Raw genomic sequence first — 17149 nt, 5'->3', positions numbered from 1 at the left:
CTGCTCTACAGACGTACACATGTGGACCAGAGTTAACACAGGGGTTGGGTCTGAGCTGCCTTCTGACTAAGATAATTGGCTGCAGCCCACTGCTTTGATGGTGAAGCCACCAATGGTGTGTCAGTAGTGGCAGCTTCTCTTTCCTCAGGGCCTGGCCTGACCCCTCCCTCCCATGTGTGCTTTAAAACCAGGGGAAGGCTTCGTGAGAATTCTAGAGAGTTCCGACCTCCCTCAGTAAAGCATCTATTTAACTCTTCCTAGCACAGACTACACAAAACTTTGAGCGTCTTTCTTTTTCTATTGAAACCAAAACCAACTTCTGTTGTTAGTCTAGAAGGAAGATCAACCATTTGCCTCTGTGTTGACCTCCATCTTTCAGCAGTCTCGCTCTTCTTCACGTGGAAAGGTCTTGCATGCTTTACTCTGATCCTGGAGCCAATTTATCATCTGTTGTATGAGAGCCACCTTTACTTCCACTACAATCAACACTAAGAGCTGACATCCTGTTATTCTCTCGGTATGTATCGATTGTTGACCACTCACATTGTCAGTGTTTCATTATATGGTTGAACATTTGAATCTCTGTTTGGATGGGACCCCCTTTGTCAAGAGGGGGCAGGCTCAAGCCGAGTGCATACCTACCCTACAAATAGAATGGTGACAGTTGTGTTGCGAAAACTGGCAACAGTTGCGTTCACTGTGGTTATGATTGGCATCTTTGTTTTCCGCTTTCTTTTGACTGGATTTGTGAGCTGTAATTTTCCACTGCGCTCTGAGAAGTGGCTGCTGCGATGCTTGGACAAGAGGAATATCTTTCTAATTCATGCCCTGCAGATGCATGCAATGACAAATATGTTTTTAAAATGCCTACCTAGAGAGGATACTGATGGATACACTGACAGTTGCTCTCCATAGTTACGACAGTGTACCGTCTCTGTGTTCAGCCCTGTGTTCATTCTTACAGCTGAAACTGTTGAGCTGCAACCTTTAATCGTTTAACACGAGCCCGAAATATAGCAAGCAGTAATGTGTTTGAGAGTATGTGGGGTCGCATTTCATCCTCCCATCGGTCACCTTTTTCACAATGATCTGATTCATGTTGAAAAGAGATTGTTAAAAGTTGAAGTTAGGTTGCGAGTTCCAAGTCTAACTAGAAGATAATGTCCGTTCAGATTATAACAGGGGGAAGATGGAGAGGAGGCAGGCAGCAAACTCTTGGGTGGCAGAAGTGCCTCGCTGAACGGAAAAGTACTGAGAGGCAGGGAAATGGGGAGGAGGTGGGGAGAGTAGTAGCTGCAGAGTTAGTGCCAGAATGCACTTCAGCACCTGGGTGAAGACGAGCTCCCTAACCATTAGTCATGTTACAATCAGCTGCTCGCTTTTTTTTGTTTTGTTTTTTTGCATTAAATGAGACAGCGGCCTTGGATACCTTGAGATGAGATGTCAGTGTGTTTACATGTCAACAATTGTGGCACAGCCGTTTGCTCACACGGAAAGTCCGTGAGCACACACAGTCCTCCCCCACCATCACCAGAGGTCGAATCTGTCGCTCACTTCAGGTTCTTTATATTAACGTGCTTCGAGTGAGTGAGATGAGTGAAGACCAGCTTGAAGTGAGTGGGCAATCTAGTTCCTGAATCTCCAGCGCTTACTCTGTGCTTCCTGTTCAACGCTCCAGTGTTGGCAGTATTTTAACCCTTTTTAAAATGGTTTGGATATATAGGGTTTCTTTTTTGTTCCCTGTGAAAACTTTGTGCTTTGACCAATTTTAGATTTCAAACTCATGCGGTGTTGCTTAGTAACACAATTGAAAGGTGTCACAGGAAGACAGGCCCTGACAGTGCTGGGGAATTGATTGGTGAACAGTTTGGAAGAGAAAGCAATTGTATCACTAGTTTGTGTGCTGGGGGCTCCAGACAGTGTCCTAAGTGAGACCAGTCAAAATCCTGTGAGGTGAAAATACCTTTTAAGGAATGGTCTCTCAGTTGAGTGACACAACTTTTACCCTTGAGCAAAACTTTTTGTTTCAATTTTAAGTTGAACATATGTTTTGTACGTTAAGGAGCCTTGCTGTAGATGAATTTCTGCGCATTTCAACACTGCATTTGGGAACGATTCAGGGAATGTGTCTCAGAGTAAAACCTTTTATGAGAATAAGCTGCTTCTGTCCTGTCACCTCACATGGAACGCTGCACGTGAGCTCGCCCTAGCTGCCTGCCACCATTTAAAAAGGTGAGAGACCTCAGGAGTTTGAGAAAATGGAGTTCATTCATACTTTTTAGGTGCCCCTTGCGTCATCGTGGAACTGCTCTGAATGAAACTCAGTTACTCAGTACAGACGTACTGTCTGGCCCATGTATGTGAATATTCAAAGCACAACTGAATAATGTACAAATATATGTCATTGGGGTGTGACAAACAGCAATCTCACAAAACGATAGAAAATACTCACAAAATGAAAAATAACCAAACCAAGATGGCAAAATTGGCTAAATGGGCATCTAATATACATCAATTTGGGGTCCATGTAAAATCTAAGTCCATGAAAGTGCAGTTGGTATGACTAGCCAGCAGAGAGAAACAAAATGATACTGAAACAATAAAATGTAATTTTGCCAACATTAACTTTGAAGCACAGAACAAATCAAAATCGACACTATGCAGTAAAATATCTCTAAACTGACTGATAGTACCTTGAAATTATGGGTATTTATTTATTTATGTCTTGTGTGTGTTTCATAGCTTATGACTTCACTTTCATTCATGGATGTCTTTGATGTTTGTTGTGTATCATTAATGTCTTTGGTATGTGTCAGTGTCTTTGTTGTCAGTAGCTGCTGTGACACGTTGACTTTACCTACTGTGGACATTATAATAAAGGCCATCTAAAATTGAAAAAGATCTATGATATACGATGTCAGCTTTGGCAATATCAGTAGTGTCTAACAGCGTAAATGTGTTCATTTGCACTTTTAAACTTCTAAATATTTTACTACATTATTTGTGTAAATATTGTAAACCCAACATCAACGGTGAGTTGCAATAGATAGGTTACTCCATTTTTTGACTGCGCATTTGAAAATGAGCGCATCAGTCCTTGACAGAAAACGCCGCAAGAAAATTTGAGTAGCCAAGAAACTAATGTATCCATACCGTTACAGACCCTCCTGGGTCTGGGTCTGTAAGTCTGTTGAAAGAAACCATCGAGTGTTAAATAAAAATAGAGGAAGACATTTGTCTTCAAATTTTAGGTTGTCATTTTTTAATTTCACAAAACTGCGAGCCAGAAGATTTTTTTTTACACCCCTAATGTGTAAATATAGTTTTGGAGCTTAAATGTGACGCAAATTAAATACAACTTAAATATAACATAACTTGGATCAAAACCTTCCACAAATATTAATGTATTATTAATTCATCTTAATGGAGGGCGTTGAAGCTGTTGCTTCAGCACTTGTGTATGTCGTGTATATGCAGGCTTCTTAGCTAGTTTCAGTGAATGTGAGCCCATAGAAGGTTTGATGCCTCTGTAAAGTTTGTTTTACGCCACTAAATGCACTCATGTGGTCGCTGTTTATAACAAAGAATTCAGTTATTATTGGCGAAAGCCTGTTGCGAGGGGTGTAGTAGGAAGGGCTGTGCTGATTGGCTGGTCAAATCCTTGTAGGTCTTCTGCAATGGGAATGGGGGGAAAATGACATTGTTTATTTTGGCTTAAATGTAGGTTCCTTACTATTTTTGAACTGTTTGCAGACTCACCAGAAGAAGGTGTTGGTTCAGTCTGCATGCTGAAGCAGCCATGGAGGTTTTGAACCAGCTAGTCTTTTTTCACCATCTGTGCCACAATCTCTCGCGGCAGAAAGAAAAAAACGGACCTACTTAGTTCTGTTTCGCAACAGTAGTTATGAGGTTCGACCTACTGTGGCTTCTGTAACCTGATTTGAGTGATTCAGCTCAAAGTGGTTTCTGTCTTTAATTCTAGCATAACTTGAGCAAAGGCTTGTCAGTTTTGTCAAGTTCACCTCAGTGTAAGTGAGAATATTTTTAAGGGACTTTTATATGCTCCTTAAATTTGGATACTGTCACTGGGCTGGGCTTTCACAGCGCAAGCTGCACTCTAACCAGAGCTTCTAAAGGAAGGCCAGATGGTTCTTATTTTACTCTTTATGTTCTTGAATGAGCTTTGGCAGGTTGGAGAAGAGTCGAGCCACAGTACGCACTGGGTTAGTGCACATTAACTTGGCATGCTTCCTGACTCTTCACAGTAACGTTTGGGTTCTTAAAATGTAGCATGAGAGGACAAGGAATGTCAGATGAGCAGATGAAGTAAGAGAGGCTTATTTATTCTTATGGTTTTCCTTCATGAGCAGGTCTTGGTGATTACAGATGGGTATGGACAGTGAAGGAGACACCTGTTGTCTCCGGTTGTATTTGTCTGGTCCCTGTTCAAAACAAAAACTGAAACTAAAAGTGAAAGATTCTTAAAGGGGACATGTTGTCTGGAGCTGTCTCTTTTCTTGTACGAAGTGGCTCGCCTGCATTATATAAGCCCCAATAAACCTTTCTTATGTGGTCCCTGTTTGTGCCTTGTCTATTGCTGGTTGCTTCCACCCTCTCCCACCGCATGTTGGTTTGCGATGAGAAAGTTTTTTTGTCCCACTGGAACTGCAATTTCGACAGACTGGTGTTATTCTGTAGCATCCTGCGCAGTGTGCTCATTTCCTGTTTGCCTGTAAAAGCTTCGAGTTCAGCTGCTGAGAGAGAGTTTATTTTTGTAGACCTTCACATGACTGAAAAATTGTTAAACTGTTCCTCAAATGTCTGCCTGACCTACATCTTTTTATGATATTGTGTAAGCTGCGAAGACACAAGCATCACATGAAACCATGAGGACTGCGTGCGGGAACTTTTGTTGACTTTGGCGCAGGTTTTCCCATCGGGGTCCTTCGTCCATTCCTTCCTCGCCTACTCATAAAAATGCATACATCACCTCTGCTTCATGTTTTCTCTCACCTTCCTCAAATGAACTTCTCTTTCTCTTTTGTTTGGATTTGCTGTGTCCAGGCTCCATGTCCTGCTCTTTTATCAGATCATGACTGTTGGTGTAAGATTTTGGCACAAAGCAGATACATTGCGTTATTTACATCCAGGTTTTTGAATTGACAGTGAAACATTGATTGTGATGAGTTTGTCAGTTCAAAAGTACCACACACACACATGCACATGCTCATCTGGCTCTGAATTGTCTTGACTTTCTGATGTCTGGGGCCGAAACTTAGGCCGTCCGACCACTGAGGAGGGGGACAACATCTGTCCACCATCTTGTCAGTACTGCCGAACATATGGTGAGACCCCTTTCGACTCTTCACACACTCTTGTATATTCATCCTTTATTCATCCGCCCCTTGCTTAAGCAAAGCAAGTAGAACCATGATGCCTGAGAGTCTGCTGTGCAACCTGTCCCACTCCCTTTTTTCTTCTTGTCTGTCTGTAGGGAGCTTTGGGGGTTTGCCTCATGTCACTCACCCTGATTTGAAAACACTCTTCCTGATTTCCTTTCCATTTTATCTTATCATTCATGCTTTATAGTTTGTTTACCTCACAATGAACGAGCCATGTTTTTCTAGTCAGTTTTGTGTAAACTTCCTCATTACCCTGCCCTCCACTCCTGTGTACATATTTACCATGCAGACAAGGTCAGAACTGCACTTAACGTTGCAGCGTTTTATGTCAAGGTGTGTTTGCAGACGCATTTCCATTTGTCTTTTTGACAGAATTACTGAGACTCTGTGGACTGCAACTTTAAATGAGATCATGTTCAACCAACACACATACTTGTCATATGTTTGATCACCAAGTCATACCTGTATCTTTGCTCTCTGTCCAGCAGGATTCTCAAACACCAGTAGTTAACCATGGCTCTGAATGTTCCCGGCCTGGTGGTGATGGCAGTGTTCTACCTGCTGATTCTGGGGACGGGCATCTGGGCGTCCATGCGCTCCAGGAAGGAGGAGAGGAAATGGACTGGTGATGGCATTGAGATAACACTCCTGGCAGGACGGAAAATTACCCTGCTAGTGGGTATCTTCACTCTCACAGGTGAGACAGAGGCACAAGTCATGCTCATTTTCACTCATCTCCTAAAACATGCTCTTTGTGTCTCTCTGCAGCGACCTGGGTGGGCGGAGGCTTCATCCTGGGAATAGCTGAAGCCACATACAACCCAACATTAGGAGCTGTGTGGGCTCTCATGCCGGTCCCATATGTGGTCACCTTCTTCTTAGGTAAGTGATGGTCAGTCTGCGCAGCGACTGACCAAGAAGGGATGTGATTGTCAGTGTCAGCAAAATAATTCAAAAAGTTAAAGTTGGGTTTCAATTCAATTTTCAGCTAATGTCGATCACGTGTCAGGGAGCAGATTGACTGAACTTTAGTCGTTTGCGAGGGCAATGTCAATGGTTATGAAATAAACTTCTTGGCAGAGGTCTGTGCTCCCTGACTCTATCATCGACAGGGCAAATTGAGAGAATCTTAGCTGTGTCCCACTCGGTCACTTAACATCACGATGTTCCCCTCCTGTGAATCATTAGTTTATTTATGTATTTAGCTATTTTTACTTGTTTTCCGTCTGTATTTTTGAGGGAGTGGTTTCCTGGAAGGACTTGACCAGATGAAAGGTGAGAACTGTTGTCAAGATGTGTTGCCCACAAACCCATTTAAGTGGGGGTCTCAAACTCAATTGACCTGAAGACTGCCCCCTCCCCCAAGGGTTTTATTTTTAGTGACAAGTTATTTTTGGTTTTTCTTTCCTTCCGTCAATAAGATCAAGAGATCAACAGTCCAACTTTACTGACTCATATTAAAAACCAAACATGTTGATGGTCATCATCTCCATTAACTTTCACCATCACCAAGCACAGAGAGGTTAGAACCCCATTGTTGCACCTTAAGGGGGGTTTGTTTTTAGTAGTCTTTTGAAATCATCCCCAAAAAATGATCAGAGCAGATGTTTGCTCGTTGTTTCAAGGTTTCAGAGGTAGTGGTTTGACTCTGCTGCAGATGCATCAGTGAAGTGCCACTCGGGCTCGGTTCATTCTGCTTCATTGAACCTACAATAGCGGAAGCTCTGCTCAGGAAGCCCAGTGACCAAGAAGATAACACGCTTTAGATAAGAGGTGGCGGGATAGGAAAAAAATGTTCGCAACCCCCGTTTTGAAATATGAGACCATGACTAAATATTCAACAGTCCAGCGTGAGAACTAGTTTGCTGTGGATGATTTAATCTTTCATTTTATATTAAATTTGCTCCATCATGATGAAAAGGCCCTGCAGCAGCATAAATGGATTCAACAAGTTTCCTTCACTCAATTTTCCACATAACAATCTCATGATGGGTCTCTGCAAGTAAACAAGCAATTGTAACATTTGTGACACAATCTAATCTTCCCTCTGTCAGTCACGTATTCCTGACAAGTGTTTCCAGCAACGCTGACATTCTCGCTGCATGATCGTGGTCACGAAGTTTGCGCGATCTCTTAACCTTAACCTTTTTGACATTCGACTCTGCTTTTATTGTGACATTGAAAATATTGAAAATTGTGAACCATTCGCATCTTCTGTTTGTTTGTCTGTAAAAGGTTAAGACCAGCTTACTGTCTCATCCAAGACTGCTCTGGAAGAACATCAGTTGATTCATTTCTATTGGCCCTTGTTGTTGATCCTCAATGCTAATCATTTAGTCCTTTCACTTAAATTAAAACACAGCCTCAAAATGAGTTGACTTCAGTAGGGTGTGTTGTTGACTACCAACACCACTCTGATATCCTCCACCCCCAATGGACACCGGGCACCAATAAAAGTGTCGCTCATTTTAAAAATAGGCTCATGAGAAATCAGTTCAGGGCAGTAACAGGAAGCAACAGGTGCAAAGAGATGGGTTTACTCAGAGGCTTGACCTAATGAGACCTGAATTCTCCCAAGTTTTTCAAGCAGAATTAACAGCAGGTGAAATCAGTGTCACGGTGCATTTTGGCGTGCCAGGAAATCTAGCATTTCTGTTGTGTTGGGAACTATTGTCAAGTGAGTGGCCCCCAGAGTTCATCTGAAGGCGTCTGAATTATCTGAAGGGAACACTTGTTTTTCCTATTGTTCCTATACCATCTGTTCGCGCCTCTTCCCCGTCTTCCTTTCGCTCTCTCTGAAGTTTATAGAGCAGGCATGACCGTATCGTTTTTTTTTTTTTTTCCTTTTTGGTCCAGGTGGCTTTTTCTTTGCGAAGCCCATGAGAGAAAACAAGTATGTGACAATGATGGACCCGTTCCAACAGAAGTATGGGAACTTCCTAAGCAGCGCACTGATCTTTCCTGCTCTGGTTGCCGATGTGCTATGGGTGGCACGCACGCTCGTCAGCCTGGGTGAGTAACTGAAGACTGCGACACCCTTGGCACTACATTGTGTCCACACACACACACAGTTATGCAACCATGCTGGCACCCTCATATGTAGGTAACACGAACACACGGGCAAGTTCAAGAAAACAGGTGGCTGTTGATGATTGGTGTCAATGTCAAATATTAATAACTATCTTTAGTGGAAATGGTCTTGCCTGAAGACCTGATGTAATAAACCAGCTCACGCATGGACAGGACGTTCATGCGCTGGAGCAGACTGGTCCTGTTATGATCCTCATGAATCAGACGATGGTTGTTAGTGTTCATGTCTCCCAACACGCAGCTCTGCAGGACATTTGCCAGACACAGAAACTCTTCAGTCGCCAAGAAAGTCTGGAGAGGAACCACAAAATATTTGTTACTCACACTTTGTTCAATTAAAGGGTTCATCACTAAATCACTAACTGCTGCTGTGAATCATAACGACTCTGAATAATGACTGCTATTAAAGACGATGATATACATATGCTGTTATTACTGCTGTCAATGGTGTATTAAGGATGTGTGTGTGCGCGCGCTAGTTTGAAAGTGAGTGGATACGCTCTGCAGCGCGAGAGTGTCTGTGTGTGAGAAATGATTCCTTGCGTGTTTTTAATCCCGTTTTCTTTTCCAGTGTTTCTAAAAAGGGGTCAAACATTTAGCAGCCTGTTGATTGTGAAAGGTGATCAATTATTCAAAAGAGTCTTCAGAGGCGTTTTGTTTTCACCTTGTCCAGATTCAGTGTCACCTGCTCAGAATGTCCTGTGTGTGGAAAATTAGGCCTCCAACCAAACATGACTAAGGTTACATTTGCATTACAAGTCACAATGTTGATTTATTTATATGCCTCGCACTCCCTGAGTAAGTGCCTTCACTGTTGGCTATTGTTCTTCCACTTCTCCTTGCTCAACACACACAGACTTTGTAACTCTCACTTTATATTTTTAAATCTCAATATCAATAGCTTGCATCATCATTTCAGATTTTTGTTTAACCTGGGGTCATCTACAACACTGCTGAGCAAATGACTGTGATGAGGAGTTTTTGAGATCAGATTATTTTGTCTTCAAGAAACACCCTCCAGAGGTTCTGTCTGCAAAGCTCTTGAGCCTTGTAGTGTCAACATAGCCTCGAGACAACTTTGAAATATACCACATCTTCTTTTCACCGCGGTAGCGCTGCGAGCTGTGCTGCAGGTCCACACAAGGGCTTTCCTAAGCAGGAATGTGTGCACAGATTTTTGTCCAGACCCATTCACCTACCCTGGAATCAGACTTTTTCCCTTCTCTGAGGAATTTTGAAAAACTTGGTTGGTGTGGCAGCAATCAACACTTCACCCACTGTGGTGATGTTGCTGGGATACTGTTAAGTGTGTGTAGTATAAACTAAGCCTGCCGTGTGTGCGTGTTGTCATCTTCAGCCAAGAAGCGGGATATCACTTTTCCAGGGATCTTTCTATACCGTTAGCCTTGTACTATCAACTCAGTCTGGCTGTTGTGTGTGCAAATGTGCGGATCTGTATGTGTGTCACACATGTTTTGAAGTGAGATGCAGTTCTAAAAACAACACAGAGGGTATTTAAACCATTAAAAAACCCAGAGGCCCCCGAATCTCATCCCACCTCTCATCCTGCTAAATATAGCCCGGTGGCGGGCAGCACAGCTCGGCTCAGCACTCGGGAGGGACATGGAGACAAATCTGTAACCAACATCTTGGCAAAGATTAGACAATAATACTTAGATTCAGTTCATTAAATCTAGTTCACACCTGGCAACAAAATGCATAACCCCTCACAAATACAATTCGGAAGGAAGAGTGGTGGACCTCTTGAGTCAAATGAATGGAATGAAAAGATATATTTCAGTAAATTGGTACACCTATGCATCAGCACTTGTGAATGTGCTTGGTTGGTATTCGGTACCATTCGCGCCTGTATTTAAAGCCTCTCCAGCACAATGCATTTTAGAGCCAAGTGTGAACAGACAGCCTACAACAGCAGCCAAGGCTATCATGTGTTGGGGCAGCATGACTCTGGCCAACATTGCATCATATGGGTCTTTTCGAAAGTGACCCCACAGTGCTGCAAGCAAACATCAGGTTGGAGGAGAGAAGTGGTGTGAGGTCAGGGGTGGCAGGTCAGGATGGTGGTGGGTGGGTAGCGACCGATGCAGATCTGACACTTCTCTGTTTAAGGGCATTGTTTTGGTGTGGCTGCAGGCCGCGGCTGGGGGGATCCTGGCAATGTGGAAGAAACTGTGAAGGTAGTGATGTTTTGCTTGCCTTGTTTGAGTAACAAGATGTTTTCTTTTTAATTCACGTCTACATGTACTTATTTGTATCTTCCGTTTCATAAGTTAAACAGCTCTTCTTGTATGTGTTCATTTGAAAGGCTGAATGTTTGGGTGATATGTCACCTGTCTGGGTGAAAATCTTTTTATTTTATTTTATTTTTTGAGTCTCACAATCAATAGGCTGCTTCTGTTCTGTGTACCTGTTCTTTTCTTCCTTTAATTTATGATTATTATTTCAGTTTGACATATTTTCATGCTTTTGGATGCTTTGCTAAATGTTTAAATCAGAGCGACCAACAATTAACTTCAATATTGACAATTACAAATAGGTCTTTGTTTTTTGGGAAGTTTCAGCAGTGTTAATAACAGCCTTACATTCAAAGTATAAGTGCTGAATGAGTGAATGCATGTCGATGTACATACATGCGCGTGTGTGGAGGTGCGTGTGCGTGTGTGTGTGTGTCTGCGTGTGTGATCGTGGCAGCGAGAGGGAGAGGTACTGTGTGAGATTTAAAGCAAACATGAGACTGACAATCTAATAAACTCTTTAACTCATGAGCAGCTGCATGTTTCGTGATGTCAGAGTGTGTTTTCAGCTCCACCAGTGCTCTGTGCTCATCCCACTGTGCTGTTCTTCCAGGTGGAACCATGCGTGTCATCCTTGATTTGTCGTACGTCTACTCCATCATCATCTCCTCAGTGGTGGCTATAATCTATACTCTGCTGGGGGGCCTTTACTCTGTGGCCTACACAGACGTCATCCAGCTCATCCTCATCTTCATCAGCCTGGTATGTTGGCTTTACTGGTTGTTTGCTGAAGCAAGCAGATAGCAAAACTGTTCTGCCATAAGTTGTTGACCTGTTTTGACAAAAGAGGTTTTGCGGGTGCAAATGTCATCTGTCCTCTCGTAAAACTTTCTTTAACACAACACGGTCCTGGTTATACAGCGAGCTCTCAATTATAATGAATCAGATACATACATCTTCTCTCTTAGTTTGATGTGCATGTAGACATTTGTCTTCCAGAAATACAGTGCTAGCTCAGTTCTCGACCACAATCTGTTCCAGAAGGCGGTTCGAGAAGCGATTTGTTCGAAATCTGAAGTGACTTTTCCCATTACAATTAATGGAAAAAGAAACAATGAGTTCCAAGCCTTAAAATAGGCTCTGGTGCTTCTGTGCAGTTTGGCTGTGACAAAGTCATAAACCAAGTAACTGTCCCAGACTCACCTCATCCCTGTCCCAGCTCCAGCCGACAACAGGACATCAAACCCTGGAGTGTGAGCTCCAGCCTCGGAGGTGTCGAGAGCGAGCACCTCCCCTGTGACACTCTACCACAGTCCAGTGCGGAGACAGGAAAGGTTTTACACCTCAATATGAAGAAAAAACAGCCAGTAAATGTAGCTAACGGGACACGTCTGCATACAGAGGCTGCGTTATACACAATAACAAAGCGCGTCGTGGGTCAGCTGATCGGTCCACTTACGTTTGTTGTTACGTATGTTTTTTCCGGCTTTTTTCGGGGGCGTTCAAGTTCTGGATTTTCGTTCGAAATCAGAAGCAAAAAAATCTCGAAATTTTTGTTCGAACTGTTCGAAAACCGAGGTACCACTGTATCCCCAAACTTACTGAGACACTTTGTGTAATATGACTTGCATTTAAACAGGCTGTGAAATCATCCAAATGGAGATCATTTTATCATGAGTTACATACCATTTACTGGCTTGAATCTTGTAGGTTGGCTCTGTCAAACTCCTCTTCAGCCATTCAACAATTTCAAACAAATGGCCCTTACCTTTACTTAACTAAAACCCAGTTATAATAACCTTGGTAGTTTGGAGTTTTCACCCTCAAAATGAGGCTTAACAAAGGAGGCCAAAATGTAGTCACTCCATTGATTAATAACTAGTTATCACAAAGATGGAAGTACAAGAACACACACATACACACACACGTAAGCACACGTGTTTGTATTTCTATCCTTGTGTGGACATTACCATAATGCTCTCCCCTCTCAGTCTCTAGACCTAACCATCCAAAACACATGGCTAACCTCAACCAAGACTCTGAAAACTTAAACCGAATAGTCATGACCCAGTTATTTTAGACTGAATGTCATGTCATGGTTGGCTTTCTGAAGGAAAGCACATCAAGTGTCAACAAAATAACGGAAGATCCTTGTTAAAATGTTGTTGCCATTGTCATTGTTGAGGAAATTCCTTCCAGACTCTATCTGAAACATCTATGGCATCAACAGCAGCTGTTCAGAAGTTGGTCTGGTATCAGCGGTGCTATATTATTAATTGCTGTGGCGTACGGTTGTGACGGCTAATGTCTAGTGGCAGGCTGAGACATCCCTGCTGTGGCTCTAAGTGGATTAGCTGACCTTTGTGTTTTTGTGTACAGTGGGTGTGTGTTCCTTTCATGATGACCAACCCTTACTCCCTGGACATCTCGCTGACCGCCTACAACCAGACCTTTCAGGCTCCCTGGGTGGGCACGGTGGAGCTCGACGAGGCTGGCAAGTGGTTTGACGACTTTATGTTGTTGGTAAGTTCAGCAAACGCATTGCCTGATACTAACACATGCAAACAGAACTGACCCTCTTGTGTTTGCCACAGGCTCTTGGTGGTTTGGCCTACCAGGCTTTCTACCAAAGGATCCTGTCTGCTTCATCTTACAGCCAAGCTCAAGTGACATGCTTTGCATCTTCAGCCTTCTGCCTGGTCCTCGGCATCCCCTCTGTGCTGATTGGAGCTGTCGCTGCTTCCACAGGTATCTTCTTCTCTGTTCCGCATCATTGACATGCAAAGATCACTTGGCCAAAGTCCCAGACAAGATTATTCTAACCATGTCTCCCTGCCGTCTCAATCCTAGACTGGAACGCTACAACCTACGGACTGCCGACACCTTATGAGCGTGGAGAGGCCGGCTCCATCCTACCCATTGCCCTGCAGTTCTTGACTCCAATGTATGTTTCGGTCATTGGAATCGGAGCTGTGGCTGCTGCAGTCATGTCCTCCATGGACTCTGCTCTCCTGTCATCCGCTTCCCTGTTCTCCTCCAACATCTACAAGAACATAATCAGGAAGCAGGTGAGAGTGTGACCATGTTTTATTTTGACGGTATGTTTTTTCTTGTCCTCAAACAAGTGTGAAGCATCAACACAGTAATTCGGCCCATGCTGATGCTTGTTGGTATATTAGTACTGAAAGAAGAATCATTTTGTTTTCATAATTTCAGTTCTCTGCAGTTCTCAAGATCCATGAGCAGAATCTTTTTGGCATTAGGAAGTAGTTACATGACCTTTACAAGTTCGTGAACCTTTTTTGTATGTCATTTAAATTTCATCCTGTGTATATTGTCAGTGTCACATCGAGCTCATGTCTTCAAATACACATGAGTGATATGACCATCTGCAGCAACTCAAACCTCCTCACATGCTGACTGACTCATCATGCTTTCGTTCACATCCAGGCTTCAGACCGTGAGATGCAGTGGGTGATTCGTATCTCTGTGGTGGTTGTGGGCCTGGCTGGTACTGCCCTCACCTTCCTGGACAACAGCGTGCTGGTCTTCTGGATCGTCGGTGTGGACATGTCCTACACCATCATGTTCCCTCAGTTGGTGTGCATCCTCTTCTTCAAGGTGTCCAACGGCTACGGTGCCACAGTGGGCTACATCATGGGAATTGTCTTGAGAGTGCTGAGCGGCGAGCCCCTCATCGGCCTGCCGCCCGCCATACGCTTCCCTGGATGTCGACTGGACAAGGAAGGGAAGCTCACCCAGTTCTTCCCCTTCCGCACTGCTATCATGGTCATCTCTCTGCTGTCCATCCTGCTTTTCTCGTGGTTGGCATCCATCATTTTCAACAAGGGCCTGCTGTCTGAGAAATGGGATGTTTTCCAGGTCAAGCGCAAACAGAAACCCCCTAATATCGCCCCAGAGTCGAAGAAGACTAACGTTGAGCCTGAAGATGGGTCCAAGCAGCTGCTGGACACTACCAGCTGCTGAGCTGCTTCATTTGGAGGTGGGAATAGAGGCTGAGGCTGGAGGTGGGGTGCGTTCATGTCAAAGCAGTCCAATGGGTCGGGGGGTTAGTAAAGGCTGAACGTTTCAGTTCAGAATCACCGTGATTTTGTGGCCATGACATGTTGATACCAACAGAACAGAATCTGAGATTGCTGTTGTTTGTTTTTTGTTTTGTTTTCACTTTCTGTTACATTAAAAAGGCCACACCTACAAATTAGCAAGTCTTTTTCCACACATTCTGAGTTGAGCTAAGACGCACTGTGTACACACAGTGAGTCAAATGAACGCAGACAGTAAGAAACACCAGCCATTTGATTAGCCCCAGCCAACATTTTATTTGGATCACATGGATATAAGTGTGTATATTTGTACAAATTGGATAAAATATCTATTTTATTAGGCTTTTGAACAATTTTAAAATATTCTGACCAGATCTGCACAACAAAGGTAGCATGTCAATTCTAGCATGCAAAGGTTTACAGTTTTAAATTGCAGCACATGTCCAGTCTTTCCTTGGGTCTGGACAAAAGACCATGTGACTTGTCACTCCTAATGCCTGGCAGCCACGTCGCCAGCCACTCTAGTTTTGGTCCCGCTCTGCTTCTTCGAGTTAACAACCACATAATTCATGCTGGTGCAGCTCGTCCTAGCCTCAACACTTGGTTCTTTTGACACTTCAGTATAATCAGCTGCCTCAGGTCTTTTTTTTTTTTGACTGTTCTACCCCAGAATCAGCTTGCAAGCCATGCATGGTTTCAGTTATGAGTGCAATCTCATCTTTTTTTTTCAGATTCACATCATTTTGAATAGCACAGTTGTTCTCTACCACTGACAAAATTGTAAAAGGTACAAGTGAAATGTCTCTCGTGACAGATGGGAGAGGCTGCCGTGCAATGTTGGTGACAATGACAGGTGAAGGACCTTGACACTATTTCTGGCCTTATAAAAACACACTGACCTCCAGCATGTGAAATGCGTCTGTTCCACAAGCAGGGAGTCATGAAGTCTAGGTAATCTTCCAGCATGTCTCACCAGATCACAGCTCGTTCATACCTCCCATCCTCCCAATTTGCTATCCAGGATTGAAGCTTCAGTGTTCTGGATGTTTTGTATTGTTTTGTTTTACTGTATGCACAGCTGCGGTTTACAGCGGAGTGCATTCCTCTTTGGTTTGCAGCTAAAAAGTAAGCAGTGAAAGCATTACAAAGAGCAATTTTTTTCCAATTCTGCAGAGAAGAATTATACAGAACAAGGTTTGATGACTTTTTGTTGAGTCATTACAATGAGCTAAAAAGCAGTTTGTAGTGCAGACAAATTGAGCGACGTCCCGCACCCTTCTTCTGTCTTTCTGTCACTATATAGCTATTTATATATATATCACTGGAAACTAGTTTCACTCCTTGCTGGACCCAGTATACTCAAGCCACTGTTGAAATACCTCATGGAGTGTTGACCCTGGCTCTGCGTATGCTCTTGTCGTTTCCATCCTAAACTATTTTTGATATGAATGTCAGAATCTGTCGATTCCCAAAGACTCATCACAGAACAAAAACTGTCTCTAAACAAGAAGCTTTTTTTATTACTGTATGATTGTGGTTGCAAGCCAAAATATACTCTTGTACTGTGCAGCTTAATTATGATTTCTGACTACGTTTTTTCTATGATGATTGCTATACTCGTTGAAGAATAGCATTTACCAGTTAAAAAAAAAGGTTCAGAGCAATGAAACTCCCTGATGTTTTGATTAAACTCACTCACCCTGACCAGATGTGCATCCCTCATATGTGACTGGAGCGACATGACGAACACAAGCAAAGTGACACAGACTAAACTCTCTAACATTGACATCAAGTCAGTGGAAACATCCAAAAACTTGTTCGTGGTTCTCATCGATGCCTTGACTCTGGAGTCTTTTGGGGTGTCCTCCAGCAGTTTCCTTCAAGAACGTTCAGCAGGGTTTCTAGTTTTAGATTATGAATAGGTGGCGAGTTATTTTATTGTATATCATCCGAATATTATTTGGTTTTATACTATTATGCATGATTGTCATAAACTGTGTTGTTTGTATACTGAACTTTCGTGAAGGCTGTTCTTTCTTGCTACTTGGCAAGGTTCTACTTTGTAATCAATTGAAATGTAAATCCCCATGGGGTGAGTTTCTGTCAAAATAAAAGCTGAAACCAAATGATTGATTGCCGTTTGTGTGTATACTGAGACATTTTCAAGGTGATTTTCAGTCTCACCCGAGCTTGTAACCTTCTGCGCAGGCAGAAGCCTGACCAAAAACTCACAATGGCTGCACCACACCTGAAAAACCATCAACATCTGACCGCGTCGTTGCCGCTGTCTGCTTCTGGTAAACTGATATGTTAGTGCAATTTAATCCTCTTCAGGAGT

At 43.1% G+C, this 17149-nt stretch overlaps 1 protein-coding gene across 7 annotated transcripts; it reads left to right on the top strand.

Moving 5' to 3' along the window:
* The first annotated feature begins 228 nt into the window (after positions 1 to 228).
* On the top strand, positions 229 to 16920 carry LOC128754711 (high affinity choline transporter 1-like). Of its 7 annotated transcripts, none has more exons than XM_053857526.1 (10): positions 229 to 517; positions 5280 to 5345; positions 5891 to 6099; positions 6171 to 6284; positions 8259 to 8414; positions 11361 to 11509; positions 13127 to 13270; positions 13342 to 13495; positions 13598 to 13815; positions 14198 to 16920. In XM_053857526.1, exons 3-10 carry the CDS (start codon positions 5916 to 5918, stop codon positions 14732 to 14734), a joined length of 1656 nt encoding a protein of 551 aa, XP_053713501.1. In that variant the 5' UTR covers positions 229 to 517; positions 5280 to 5345; positions 5891 to 5915; the 3' UTR covers positions 14735 to 16920. The 7 variants fall into 7 exon arrangements, with proteins under 7 accessions (XP_053713501.1, XP_053713500.1, XP_053713498.1 ...); XM_053857525.1 differs by having other exon boundaries at positions 5888 to 6099; XM_053857523.1 differs by lacking the exon at positions 5280 to 5345.
* Positions 16921 to 17149: the final 229 nt, after the last annotated feature.

The sequence above is a fragment of the Synchiropus splendidus genome, chromosome 2 (genome assembly GCF_027744825.2).
Source record: "Synchiropus splendidus isolate RoL2022-P1 chromosome 2, RoL_Sspl_1.0, whole genome shotgun sequence".
In the NCBI taxonomy this organism is placed as follows: Eukaryota; Metazoa; Chordata; class Actinopteri; order Syngnathiformes; family Callionymidae; genus Synchiropus; species Synchiropus splendidus.
The sequence above is the reverse complement of the archived record's forward strand: the minus strand, read 5'-3'. Positions and strand labels throughout refer to the sequence as shown.